Source organism: Cajanus cajan, chromosome 5 (assembly GCF_000230855.2).
Source record: "Cajanus cajan strain Asha chromosome 5, NIPB_CcT2T_4, whole genome shotgun sequence".
In the NCBI taxonomy this organism is placed as follows: domain Eukaryota; kingdom Viridiplantae; phylum Streptophyta; class Magnoliopsida; order Fabales; family Fabaceae; genus Cajanus; species Cajanus cajan.
Genome location: NC_138521.1, coordinates 52,127,631 through 52,142,898, shown reverse-complemented (window position 1 = coordinate 52,142,898; position 15,268 = coordinate 52,127,631). Strand labels below are relative to the sequence as shown.

At 31.4% G+C, this 15,268-nt stretch overlaps 2 protein-coding genes across 2 annotated transcripts; one reads left to right on the top strand and one right to left on the bottom strand.

Moving 5' to 3' along the window:
* The first annotated feature begins 1,719 nt into the window (after nt 1–1,719).
* Nucleotides 1,720–4,166, top strand: LOC109791057 (protein LOL1). The gene is made up of 6 exons (XM_020350310.3): nt 1,720–1,969; nt 2,076–2,216; nt 2,679–2,792; nt 2,949–3,062; nt 3,216–3,325; nt 3,900–4,166. Exons 2-6 carry the CDS (start codon nt 2,156–2,158, stop codon nt 3,936–3,938), a joined length of 438 nt encoding a protein of 145 aa, XP_020205899.1. The 5' UTR covers nt 1,720–1,969; nt 2,076–2,155; the 3' UTR covers nt 3,939–4,166.
* Nucleotides 4,167–9,679: 5,513 nt separating this feature from the next.
* Nucleotides 9,680–15,268, bottom strand: FDC2 (2Fe-2S ferredoxin-like superfamily protein). The gene is made up of 6 exons (XM_020350312.3): nt 15,008–15,268; nt 14,725–14,788; nt 13,518–13,606; nt 12,185–12,253; nt 10,021–10,065; nt 9,680–9,925 (listed from the first exon to the last, which is right to left on the bottom strand). The coding sequence occupies exons 1-6, from the start codon at nt 15,212–15,214 to the stop codon at nt 9,881–9,883; spliced, it is 519 nt and encodes a 172-aa protein (XP_020205901.1). The 5' UTR covers nt 15,215–15,268; the 3' UTR covers nt 9,680–9,880.

The window sequence follows — 15,268 nt, the reverse complement described above, 5'->3', positions numbered from 1 at the left end:
GTATTGACACAATGGATATCTTGATCTACCTTATGAACTTCCTTTTTGATCTTCACTCCATTTATTTTTCTTTTTTTTTTGCTCTTTAATTGATCTACAATTTCGCCTACAAAACTCCTTCAATTCTTCTTTCATGACTATGAGTCTTCTTTGCTCTTGAATTTATAAAGCACTCAACACTTCTACCAGATAAATAGTTGTCAAATCTTTAGATGTTACTAAAGAAGAGATTGTGGACTCAAATCTTTCAAGAAAAGTAACTAGAATTTTCTGGACAATTCTAGTCTTCAAATTTCTGGTCAGACAATGTAACTCAATTTGTAATGTTGAGAAGTCAATCAAAATACTCTTTCACAATTTTAGACTCCATTTACATTTTAAAATTCCTAATCAAGTTGAGAGCTTTCATCCCTATGACCCTCTTATCTTCTTCATATTCCTTCTTGAGAAAATCAGAAATCTCTTTAGTTGATTTCAACATCGTGATTCTAGTAAAAATTCCTTAGTGATACATCATTGAATAAACACGCTTTGGCCTTTTCTTTCCTTTGCTTATGCTCTTTGTAAATTTTAATTTGAGAAATTGCAGGGTTGTCTGGTAATGGAGAAATTGCATAATCCTCCTCCATGCCTTCCCAAAGATCTACAATTTCTAGATAGGATTGCATCTTAAGTTCCCAAACTTAGTAATTTTCTCCATAAAAACTAGAGGCGCAACAACTAGGTTTTCAATTTGTATATTCATTATGAGTTTTAGAGTTTATATGGTAGGCTCTCAATCTAAAGAGGTCCCTCAAGAAGAAAGACTCTTAATACCAATTGTTGGTTTAGTTTTAGGATAAAGAAAGTAAGGAAGCAACATAACTCTGTTTTTCATTGCAAAACATATCATATTTTATTGAAAATGACTTATATTTAAATACACTAAAATATCTAGATAAAAAAATTAAAAATCATGCTCTGTGGTCTTAGAAGCTACTACTAATAAATGAAGAATAAAATCTAAAACTAACTAATTTAAATACACTAAAATATCTAGATAAAAATCATGCTTCATAATCTTAGAAGTTGCTACTAATAAGTGAAGAATAAAATCTAAAACTAACTAATCCACTAATAGTACAATAATATTTTTTTTATCATTGACTTATACAAACCAAAATTAAAACTACTACATCATCTAAAGACACATTTTCAACAAGGATATTTCTTATAAAAAAATAATTAATTCAAAACGTATTTTAAATTTCTTTCTTATTCATATGAATTACAATAACAATAAAAATATTCAAACTTAGTATCTTGTACAAATTATTCCAACTATCCACTACTTATTAATACAAAATATAATTTAAATTAGTTCTTATTTAAGGACTAAATAACACTTTTAATTTAAATCTTAAAAAAATAAGAGAAAGTATTAATGTAAAAAAAAAAGTTTTTCAAGCACAAGACAATCCGCAATTTAAGTTAAATAAAATGACTCTTTCATTGAAAATACCTCATAAACTTACAATGATGTTATAAGTCACAAAAGAAAAATACTTTTTTTTTTTTAAGAATCACATTATAAATAAATTAAATTATAACAATATTTTTCTTTTGATATGCATAGAGTACAATTTTAAAGAGAAAATGACAAAGTAATTTAATCACCGCTCTTAGACTATGCTATAATATACATTCAAATCTTTTCTAAATCTTATTTTTCTAGTGTCCATTTATATCCTTTTCCTCTTATTTCTCTCTCTCTCTACTTTGTCAGCAGCAACTGGCAAGTTGCCATAGGACATGTATAATGTATTTGAGTATCTCCTCCTCTCCCACATTACATAATTGCAACTTCCTCTGAAAGTGCCTTAACTCTTATTCCTTCTGGACTCATTCCCTACACCTTCATGCATAAGGAGAAGCTACTAGTTTGATTCTTACTTTATCATTTGATTTGCTGGCACCTTCTGCTTCACTGGTTTCCCTCTCACTCTACTTCATCATGCCTTTATCTTCCATCACCATCTGCATCACTTTTTTTCCCTCCCCAGATTGAGTCTTTATTATATTTTCTTATTTTCCAGGGGCTGAAAAAATGGGAGAAAGTGCTTTGTTCTCTGTGTAGAGTTTGGCAGAGAAAGATAACATTTTTGAGTCCTTTATAATGCCAGTTCCACTTGCCCCCTACCCAACACCACCAGCTCCCTATACACCACCAGCTAATGGTATCTTGTCTTCATTTCTCTCTTCTCTCTTGGTTGACAAAAAGAAACAATCTTACCATCATCATTGCTTTATGGAGATGGAATGATTGGAGATTTCAATTCTCAGTTCTTTTCCACCATTTGGACAAAATTATAAATTTGAACATAAAACTCACAATTAAAAGGAAAAAAAAATAAATCCACTTTCCTATTTGTTTAAAGGAGAAATGGTGGATTGGATATGAAGATTTTTGAGTGAAATTTCTCTGAGACTCTGATTTCTGTGGAATGTGTGGATTTGAGTAACCGGTGATGTGCTTTTTTAGTTGCAATTCTTTGAAATAGTCCAATTTCTCATCTGGGCTGACTTACCATTTGAAAACTGAACATGTCTATCAGATAGGTTAAATGATAGAACTTTTAGCATGTGCTTGTTTATTTGATAAATCAAATTATTTCACATCAAATGTTTATTGATGCCAGGTGCACAGAGTCAACTTGTCTGTTCAGGGTGTAGAAACCTTCTAGTCTTTCCAGTTGGAGCCACCTCAGTGTGCTGTGCAGTTTGCAATGCAGTCACAGCAGTGCCGCCTCCTGGTATGATGCAGTTTCTCCTAAGTCTATTTTTCTCTACATAACTCCCCTGGTGTGTACTGTGTAGGCTATTTGTAACTTCAATTTTCTACCTATCACTGTTTTCAATCAACTGATCATGAGGCAGCTAAATCACAAGCACTTATGTGTGTGCGACAGGCACAGAAATGGCCCAGCTAGTTTGTGGAGGTTGCCATACTTTACTCATGTACATCAGGGGAGCGACAAGTGTCCAATGCTCTTGTTGTCACACGGTCAATCTAGCTTTGGAAGGTATTATACTATTAATGGACTCTGAGGTTTAAAGAATTGTGTGTGTGCATGATGGACATTGGACAGACATTAAGACATGTTTCTTTTGTGAGCTAAATCAGTATGATTTAAGTCCCTATTTTGTGGGTAAGCATCAAATGTGTATTGTGACAGCAAATCAGGTGGCACATGTCAACTGTGGGAACTGCAGGATGCTACTCATGTACCAATATGGAGCAAGATCCGTGAAATGTGCAGTTTGCAATTTTGTAACATCAGTTGGGGTCAGTATAATCTCTTGTTTCTTATTAAGAGTATGTTTGGATAAACTTGTCAATAAACAACTCATAGGAAAAGAAAATAAGAGGATAAAAGGAATTGAGTTTCTCAAATAAGTTAAAATCAACTTCTGCATTTAACTTTTGTTGAAGCTTTTTCATTATACTTCTCCAAAAGTCAAGATAAATAAGTTGATTGTAACTTAAAGAAAAATTTAATGCATTTTACCTTCTTATTTTCTTTTCTGATAAGTATTTAGATAAAAGTTTATTCAAACAAGGCCTAAGTAGATTTCTTTATACCGTCTTTAATCAAAATCTTATTGAAAAGGATCTATGCGGTTGTGTTTTTGTAGAACACATAACTTTCCCTCTATTAGTTTTGGAACAGTAGAGATAGACCATTATTTTTTAATTGGTAGCAAATAAGATCAATTTTTTTTTTTACTTAATAAATAGAAGGAATGAAAATAGAGGGTTTTTGTCCAATTTGAAAAGTGTTTTTATGGATGAGCAGAATCTAGAACTCCAGAATTTTCTGATATGAGCAATGATTTACTCCAGAATTTAAATGATGCAGGCCACAGCAAGCACCACTGAGCAGAAGTTCAGCACCTAAAACATACTATGGCAAGGTCATTATAGACTCTACAACTTTGGTTTTGCTTATCACATATCGCCCTTAAGGAATTAAGAGTTATCAGATTGGAGAGGAAACTCTTTTCACATGTATAGAGTTATTTTTCCCTTGCGTGATTGTATTAAATATTTTTGTTAGATTGGGTGTATGAAGAACTATTTATGATAAGTTTTCAGATTCTGAGTGTTTTGAAATTTCTCATCTTTAGATTGGGTGTAAAGTTTATTTTCAGCTGTAGATAGTTTGTATTATTAGAAATCATATATGCACAGATAGAAAGTAATTGACGTAACCCTCCCAATCACTAAATAAGTGGTTGAGAATGTTTTGGTATGTGTTTACAGCAATAGATGAGAAAATCTCAACTGCTCATATGGAGCACCAAACACCTCTAATTTCTTTGAGATACTTTTTGCCTTTTTGAATAAGAAAAGGTCCAAGTACGACCACAAAAGTTAATCAGTCGGTTGAAACTTGAAACACTAGATGGGCTGATTCAACATGATAACATCTGGCTCCAAAATTCCCATAAAGATATTTCAGAATGAAAATGAGCTGAGGATTATTCAGCAAAGGATAGTTTATTCTATGGTTTCTCATTACTGATTTTGACTTCCTTGGCCAACATCACGAGTGTTTTACTTAGACAAACCTTGTTAATAAAGAATCGGATACACATTGGAGACTTTGAGCTATTTGGCTTCTCTAGAAACACTTATTGGAAAAGAAAATGAGTAAAAAAAGTGAAATTAGTTTGTTCATAAGTTAAGATTAGTTTATACATAAGTAAAACAGGAGTTTTTGAGGAAATTACCATGAATTTTTTTTAAAAATTATATAATGAGTAAATTAATTTTAACTTGTGAAGAAATTTATTTTATTTTTTCTTCATATTTTCTTTTTATAAACTAATTTCTTATTTTATAAGAAATTAGTTTATGTATAAGTTAAAAAAGATTTTTAAAAATGAGAAAATTTCAACAAAATAATTTGCAACATAAGTTAATTTTAACTCAGAAATTTTTTATTTTCATAACAAGAATGAGATAACATCTTTTCCTAATCACACCACATAGCAACATATTTGGTAGTTTAACACAATTTATGTCCTTTTCGACCTCTACTGTGCCCTGTCTTCCACTTGAAGCACTAGGAGTAAGCAAAAATCATAGTTAGTGAACGACATGGACATGTCTTCTTACATTTCGAAGCCTGGCCCTTTGATGTTGGCCAATGTTCTCCAACAGTCTTGTTTATGTCAGTCATACCGTTATCAGCACTCCAGAGCAAATTTTGGTTCCAATCATTTTTTAAATGTCATGTTCAATTGAAAACTGTGAGACTATAAAACTAAGTTTAAATGATATTTGGCTGTAACTGTCTCGATTGAACTAGGAGTCATTGGCTGAGAATTAAGCTAGAGAAGTTTATGAATGTCTTAATTGAGGACTTGATTTAACCAAAGATGAAAACAATGTGAATAATTTCAACCATTTATTTAGAGAGAGTTTCTTATGAATCCTTGTTGGTCCTTTCCATAACTTGCTACTAAAGCATCAATAATTGGCTGTCTTTGTCACTCTGGACAATGTTGTTTATACATTGAAGTTTCTCATTTAACACTTTTCACCATTATCTGTTTTTTTTTTTCCTCCACGTTCTTGTATTCATCACTATCAACTTTGCACATTCTCCTTTATCTGTTTAACCAATTTCAACTTGTTGAGTAAGAGAAGAATCAATTCCTTTACCAAATAGTTATCATGCATGAGAAACCCTTCTTGACATTCAATCAAGCCTTGTGGGGTAGAGTGTGCACTTCACTCACCATCTTGCTCGGAGTGACTCTTTTACTAGTAGAGCAATGGACCACAATGGTATATTCTTCTTTTGATTCTGCATTATTTCATAACATTATGCAACTGTTTTCTTCTTCAGATGGACCAAAACAAACATGGATATTTCTATCATGGAGCCCAACTGAATAAAAATTAAAGGGTAAATCCAATCTTATTTATTCGTGGGTTTATCTGTATTCCCAAATGACAAAACCAAGTTATACGCTATCCTGACGCTGCATTATTTGCATCAACGTTATTTCTTCTTCAGCTGGTCCATGACCATAGGCATATTTATATCATGGAGCCCAATTGAATCAAAAGACAGGTTGCCATCCCAATCCATTTTAATCTTTCTATTCTATCACTATTCTAAATTGACAAAACATTGTTTCCAATGGCAAATTCAATCGCGGCCCATTTTTCAATTCTCATGGAGTTCATATATCCTGCAAAATAGTTGCTTTACATTTCCTGACAGTGCTATTTGGCATTATGAAAAGCCTACAAAAATTGTTACAATACTTCATAGCTAATCATTGGTTGAAGGAGGAAAATTTTTGAAAAAAAGTAAATGGGGCCCGTTCGGGTGGTTGTGACTTCCTGCTCTCGATCTAAAACACAAATTTGAAATCAAAACGTTCGATCATTGGGTCAAGAAGATCGATTACTTTGAATAAATTTTAATTTAGTTTTTCTTCACTTAATTATAAAACAAGAATAAAAATAAGTTTACTAAATTCTATTTGAAGTTTCACGCTAACCCCACTAACTATTGTTACATTTCTGCTTCAACATCTTTTACCTTCTCCGCATTGTTTTGTTGGTGGAACTTATGCATGTTGCACCATCACTCTTACTCGTGGGTGGAATCTATTTGTGTTTCTAATAAACTTGAACTTGATATTTGGGAGAGGATGAGTACAAGTTAGATTGTAGGGTGCTACTAGCGAAGTAAATGGACAAGATAGTGGAAATAATACGAAATTGATTACTTGTTTAAGCATCTTGGCAAACTTGAAGCCATTAGTGCTGCTCCTTTTACAAAGGCAATAAAGACATTGAAAGAAGACATGGAGAAATGTGTTTTTGCCTTTTTGGCATTATATGATGAACAAAAGAATGATACCTATTGAATGGCTCAAGGATTATGGAATGTAACACAGTAATTAAATTGTAGTAAATTCTTATTTCCATGACATTTTAAAATATTTAAACCTATGCACTTTTCTCTTTTATGTGTATATATGATATTTTTCAATGTTATTAGTGTTTATTCATGTGTAATTGTTGGTGTCATTTTTTTTTAATTTAATTTTATTGAGGAAATTTATATTCTTTCAAAATATTTTTATATTTTTTTTTATTTTTTGGCATGTTTAATTATTATTTTTATTTATAATTACTTTTATGTGTCAATATGTTTTTATATTATATGATTTTATAAAGGAGCGAGATATGATAGAACAATTGGCTTTTTGAATTCATCTTCAATTTGCGACAACTTTTTAAAAGCTAAAAAATAAATTGAAATTGAAAACTCAGAACTGATTTAAGTTTTCAAAATTTTCGAAACTATATAAAATCGAAAAACCACTCCAAACTTGACTGAGTAATTGACAAAACTAGGCAAAACTTTTTTGGTTTTCAATTTTCTCTTTTATAAAGTTACTTCACAAAAAATCATGTTTATTTATTTACAAATGATTATAAAAAAAAAAGTACTGTATGGGCACATTAAGTCTTCTAGTAGTCCAAAGGCCGAACGAGAGCTCCGATCCAATGCGCTGGTGAAGGGGTTGGTACCTGCAAAAGGTACTCCAACGCTCAAGTCAGGACAAACTCGAATATCTAGGATAATTAATGAACAGTGACGTTACCTTTTGTCCTGAGCTATTTATACTGACATTTATGGGCCCTGGACCCCATGGGCCCTGTGACATATTTACCGTATTAGGTAATACACCTTAATCGACTAATTAACCTCTAATCTTTGATTAAGAGTACCAAATGATGGTAGGCCAATCCTGGTGGCCGATTGGTATTCGGCTTCCTGGTTCCGCCATTCGGCGGTCGATGGGGTGGTGGCCGAACCCCCCTACCTGTACAAGTACTAAACATGTAAGAAAGTTGTGCCACTGGCATCTGCTTGCATCAAGTCTTGAAGAGCCTCATGGGGATGTCCATTGTAACCAACCTCTCCGAAGAAGATGAAAATCCGCACTATCGTTACGAAAAATCATTTATACCATTCGAAATTTAATACTTCTCTTGTATTTTCAAAGATGATAGTATACCATGGCATACTTTCTTCCGACTAAAATATAAGAATAAAAAATGTTTACACTAATTATGAAAAATAGTTAATTATAATTTAATTTTATTAATCTCATTTAAAAATATTTATTCTTAAATTATTTTTCATTGAAATTTGACACCAAGAATAAAAAAAATCATTGGAAATAAAATATCAATTAAATATAAGATATTTTAAAGATTGTATCATTAAATTAAGTGAAACTTTACCAAAAAAAAATTATGTGAAATTAGTTAAGATTTATTTGTATTTTAATCTATCACACACATTTATTTATTTGCTTATATTTTTATCTGGATAGACTATGTTAATATAAAAAATGAAACATTTTAAAAAAATACTTTATTCCAATATAAACTTCTCAACACTAGGTCAAGAAATGGAACTTTTGTGACCTTGATTATCCTCTGTATGATCTTTGATGTATCTTCATGTCCATGTAAGGGTCAAATTATTTATAAGAACTCTATTAAAATTGATGTATGTGATGACAATGGTGGGGGTGTAGCTTCGTATAAGAACTCTATTAAAGTTAATGCATGCAAGGACATTGGCAAATCTACATTTAAGTGAGGATGCAAATGCAGTTTCATTTCGAGAAAATTATAATTATATATGTAGAATTTCGGTATTTTATCTCTATTTTTATATGTTTAAATTCAATGTTCTCCATTTGTCACTCTAGTCAAATTGTCTTTTACTTGCTTTTTTTTAACACTTCATTCTATTTTTAGCTGTATGAATATTGTTCAATTTATTTAGTTGAACAATTCCTTTTTATCTTACATTTTATTTCATTTCATAATAATAATAATAATAATAATAATAATAATAATAATTTTATTTTTAAAATAAACTGCTCCCACTAAACCATGATTGCGCCATTATGTAAGGATCAAGATGTTTATAACTAATAATAAGATTTTTTTCCTTTTATTCTTGATATTTTTTTTATCTCATCGGTAATGTTTAGTGTTTAATGTTTATCTCTTGTATCCGTGGATAATGCGTATTTTTTAGACTTTTAGGATTTTTTATGGGATATGCTTTGATTTTTCTCTCTTGCATGCACCTAATTTCTTTGACTAAATTGTAGTTTTGATTTTTTCTTTTTGTTAATTTACAATTTTGATCCTATCTTTAGTCTCCTAATTTTTAATGATTGCACCACCAATGTGGGGGCTTGAAGTTGCTAATGTTTTATATTATTGTTTACATGTGAATGTGACAAAACAATTTTTTTTAAGGCAACAAGATACTACACTCACATCCATTATAATCAGTGTAGGAATATGCAAAAGCCTCTTTGAGAAAACTTTTTATTAACACATACTTCATAAATAATGTTTAATTTTTATTTTTAATGTCATGGAATAAATATTATTCAAACAATTAGACATCCAGTCTGCAATCGCATCGTCCCAGTTCCAAGAATGAAGCTCTACCAAAGGAGTTATATTTCCTGGTTTTTCTTTTGATATTTCATAGTATATTATATTTTAAAAAATATTTATATAAATTTAATCGTTTTAATCGTAGTTCACTCATGATTAGAACATTGAACCTTAAACAGGAATATACCCACATCTTCTATACCATGCCAAATAGGGAAAAAGATATAGCACGGGGTTTTACTTGGAATTCTCACAATAGAATATTTAGTGGGGGAGACAAGAAAACATAGTAGAACTAGAAATGTTTAAAAAATAAGGGAAACAGAATATTCACATTCTTTGCTCCACTAATTGTCAGATTTTCTACATTGCTTACTCGTCACCCATGGCCAACTCCAAGGCATAGTCATCTCTTTCCTGTAAACAATTTTCGGGTTAAAAGTCGCATAATAAAAAACAATAACCATCTCATTCCCAAAAAAAAATAATAAAAAGTTACAAACAGAACTTACCACTGGTCCTCGAGCAAAATAACGTCCAAATTGAAGCCAATATACCTGTATGTGCCAAGGATTTATTATATTCATAAACAATATTCAGTAACAAATGTCAGCCAGTTTCCCAACGACGACCGCAACAAATTTTTTTTTTTTGACAATTTTATATAAAAAAAAATGACAAAACTTCACAAATGACAACATGGTTATCAAGAATTAAATAAATACAACGATGACAACAAACAACAATTTCTTATCTTACAAACCTCACAGACGAATATGATAATAAAAATAAAGACAATTTTATTTGGCCTCAAAAGCACTTTACAAGAAAAAATTTCACAGTATATGATTGGTTGAGATTACGAAAGAGAATTAAAAAAAATACATTAGGATACTAGATTGATAGTGGGTATTGTGATGGGATACAAAATATTAACCCAAAAGTTCTAGTTATTATGCTAATAATTAGGTGAGTTCCCAGAGAATACAAGACTCTAGTAATACAGCAAGATTACTAACACTAAATAAACATGAAATACAAAAAAAAAAAAAAAAAAAAAAAAATCTAAAATTGCTTTGATTAATTTGATTTCACAATATATTTTGAAGATCATTTGAGATATTCTAATATTTCCAAAGATACAATCAAGATATGATGAAATATTTCGTTGATATTATAAGTTCTAACACTCCCACAAAGTTTAAGCTTATTGCAATAAACACTTTTAAAAGAAAATGACAAAAATATAAACCAGGCTCAACAAAACAGATGGAAAACAACTAAATGGATGATAAAGGTGCAAAAGAGAGGAAACTACTAGAAAGATAACTCAGCAAGACAGATAACATGATCGTCAACCTGAAGAATTTATTAGTATATTATATACCAAGGAACAAAAGACTTCTCTGAAAAGAGGATCAGCATCAATTTACTAGTTACATTGCAATAGGTACTACGAAGCTACAGCATATACAGGTTTGGTAATCTTTAGCAATGATTTTAGGACCCAATTATGGTACCTAAATATCAGGATAGGGTCTCTTTATGATGCAGTAAATAAAAATAAACAACCTTGCTAAATCCTAAAAGGGAGAAATGAAGCTAATTTGCTCTAATCATTTGACCAGAAACAACAATAACCTTCACAAGCAATCATACACAACAAGAAATAAAGCTTCTCCAAGTTCAAGCATAGTATTTGGAAGCTTAAGACTGCAAGAAAATTTAGGAGACTCGATAAATTTGGAAATTAAATCCAGGAATTGAGTGAGTCAACCAACATTAAGTCACCATGGGATGATTGCCAATGGGTAAGAAGGCACCATTGGTATGATTCACTGAAAATGATGGTCAATGGAAAGATAATGACCTAACAAACACCCGCATTGAGGTATAAATTTGGCACATATCATTATTCTCACTCTCTCCTTTGATGATATGCCAAGATTAGAAAACCAACAATAATACCATAGAAAGGAAGAACTTCAGCAAAGACGATGATTTAATTTAAGCATACTGAGAAGGAAATAAAAGGAAAAAGCTTGCCAGAAAGTGAAACATGGTGAACCAATAGCGGGTAGAAGGAACCCAAAAAAAGGAAAACCCCTTGATTCTTGTAATTTGTCACAACCAAAAAATAGAAAATAGACAGATATAGAAATCTTCGGAGTGGATTTCAGATTTAAAGAACATGACAATGAGAAAATGACAGGACTAACCGACTAGGACACAAAGGATGATTGTACTAACTTGATACCATGCCATAATTATAGTATTATGGAGGGTATAGATACTTCTTTAGATTGATATGGCGTATTACAATGTGATACAAAATACCAACTCAAAGGCCATTTTCATACAAATAATTCCATCGAGTACTAGTGAGTACAAGCTCTAGTCCGTTGATAAAACAAAACTATAACACTAAATAAATTGGGGAAAATCAGGAAATATAATGAAATCAGGCAATAACTTCTAAGATTGCTTACTCATCTAGATGACATTGATTCCATGATTTATTCTATAAATCACATAAAAAGTATTAAAAAATATTAAAGATATGGTAAAGATATTTTGTAGATATTCTAGCAATATCAAAATAAAAAAACATTTCCTTAAAGTTGATCTGATTGGCATCCATTAGTATCAAACTAAGATTGTAATTTTGCTCATTACCTCATCTTCATCTTGAGTTTCCACTTCAACATCAGAGGTTGGGAAGCCCACACAAAGAAGTGCATAACCCTGAAATGCAATAAAAATTTCACACACTTGTCCAACTCAGCAATAAAAGAGTGAAAATTTTAATAACAACAAGATGATGATGACAATGATGATAAATACTGTCATTATTATTATATAACATTTTCCCCAAAGTTGTAACTATTTAACTTTTATTTATGGAAAAGGAACAATTATTGCATATGGCACCAAACTAACCATAAGGTGGGAAACATCTTTGTTCCGTTGTATGTATCTAATCTAATTTATTAATTTGTACAAGGGCTCTGGAATTGAGACACTGACCCAGGAAACAAAATGCAAACTATGCATACAATCAGAGCAGGAATAAACTAAAAAAAAAAAATTACAAATAGCTGTACTTTTAAGATTTAAAATAAGCCCTTATTTGAATAAGTAAATCCTTTTCAATTCTCATTGTTCTTTTCATTGCAGGAACAAACCAAAAAGTCATATTTCTATATTTTAGCTTTTCTGAAAACTATAGTGCAAGGTAACCATGGAAGAGGCTAAACATCAGAATACAAATATTTTTGTCCAGGTTAACGTATAGGAAACAGCATCCCATTAATAGAATGTCTGTACATGTACAGTGGTTCATAGTGTTACAGTTGATTTTTATTTCGGTTTTGAATCATAATTACAGCTAATGAAAATAATTAAAGGAAAATAGTAAGTACTAGTTCAGTGCATTGACACTATGACAAAAGACATAACTTTCAATGTCCTTTTATTTGCTAAGAGAATAGGGTAAATTATTGACAGGTAAGACATCAGACTAATGCGTTTGGATTTAGTATCTCAAAACTTGAACAAAGCATATGGTTCTATACCACTAATCCATCCTCATCTACTCTACAGTAACATGCACAAACTTGTTAGAATGGTGCAATATAGAGAGAATTGAGAGAAAACAGAGAAAAATTATTGTTGATAATCTTTCTAGAGAGGTACCAATTGATTGATATTTATAGACTACTATAGTTGGTTAGATATAATACAACCAACTTTAGATACAACAGAATATAAAGACAGCTCTAACTAATAGAATACAGTTTACTCTAACAAAACGAAATTGTTTTACCATGATTCGTGCTCAATATCTTTTGCTCTTAAAACTTCAAATAAAAATGGGAAAAATGCTGATTATTAATATTGAGCATAACACGAGAAAATTGTGCATTGGTACTTAACAAGTCAAAATTACCATTTCAAGCATGTATTTTAAAAAAATCATAAACAAAGAATAAAGATAAGTTATACGTGCCTTCTCTCTCAACTCGGCAGATATCCCAAGTGCCTCTGGTTGCCTAATCTGTCCATCTTTTATACGAACAGCACAGCTAGTACAACAACCTGCAATAAAAGATTCCAAAGAAGCACAATATCAGGAAGCTATCAATGACATTACAGACCCAACATATTTCAATCACGAAGGCAATAAAAGCAGCAGAGAGAACAAGTATCAATAATGCTTTGGAAATCTACAAAGACAAACTTCAGCAATTAAACAATTACCATATCCCAATAAGATGAAAAAAAAAAACTTTACACTAATTTAAACAATCACCTATTTTATCAATATTTTTATAAAACCCAGGACAAAATGGAATCTATCATCAGCAAAGGTCATTAGTAATAAATTAATAATTTAGATGGAGAAACCAGACATGATAGGTTCACAAAATTTTTTTAACGACTTCTAAAAATCTTATGAAGGACTAACATGGGCTTAGAGATCTTGTAGCATCTGATCTAATAGGAACAAACGAAAATAGGAAGTATATCATCTCCCAAGGGTACGACAAAATTCCAACACTATAATTTAGGGTGTATTTGGAAATCAATTCCGTTCAACTGAACTTCAATCCATCCTTAGAGTTCCTTCTACATTTGTGCATTGGAATTTGGAAAATCTCTGTTCAATATGGTCTAAATGGGTTTCCGAGCACACACTTCATATATAGAACTAAAATATAATACAAAATTTAAATACTAACAGCATCCTAATCCTAAAAACAAATTGATAATATCAACAACATTCTAAAAGTTTAAAAACAAATTGATAATATATTTAAATATCAACAACATTTAAAGATTTGAATCATAAATAGAAAGGAAAAATGAAATGAGCTTATTTGGGTAACCTTCTTCAAAAGCACTTCTAAGAAAAAAGTAGAAAGGAAAAATGAAATAAATTTCTTTATAAACTAAAATTAGCTTATACATAAACTAATTTGTAGAAGTTCACCCAATTAGCTTCATCAAAATCTTATTTTTAATTCATATAAGTTAGTTTTAGCTTATGAAAAAGTTTACTTCAATTTTTGTTCTTATTTTTATTTACTAAATGTATAAAGACACATAATAAATTCCAAACATTTTCAAACCAAACATATTTAGGCATAAATTCCACAAATTCCTGCGCAAGAAAATAACAGAAAATTATAAACAAATAGGATAAAAGTAAGTACCATGCCTGCAGGCGAATGGAAGGTTAATATTCTGGGACTCAGCAGTATGTAATATATATTGGTCCTGCATTTCATAAATCACAGTCACATTCACATACAAATAAGGACCAATAATTCATTATCCTATTGAACCACGGAAACCGAAATCGACATGCAATAGTGCTAGAAAAGAGAAAAGGATAAAGTATTAATAGCATGCAGAGGCAAGTTGCAACAGGGAATGAAACTGAAGAGGGTTATGGCATCGAGATCGAGGACAATGGTGGAACGGGAAGGATCATACCTCGGGTACGAGGAACTCGTGAACGATTCCTCGTTGTCTGTCGTGGACTGTGACCTTATGAGTGGGAACACCAACAGACGGAGACTGGTAACCGGTCCGCGCCACCGCCGTTTGGAGCTCCGCCGTGGGCGTGGTGGTTTTGCGGCGGGCGTTGGGTTGGTGGTTGGTAAGGGGAATGGCGGGAATTCGAAGAAGGGGAAGTGCCATATTCTTGTTCTAGCGATGACACAGCACGCACAGACACAGTGAAGGGATAACCGA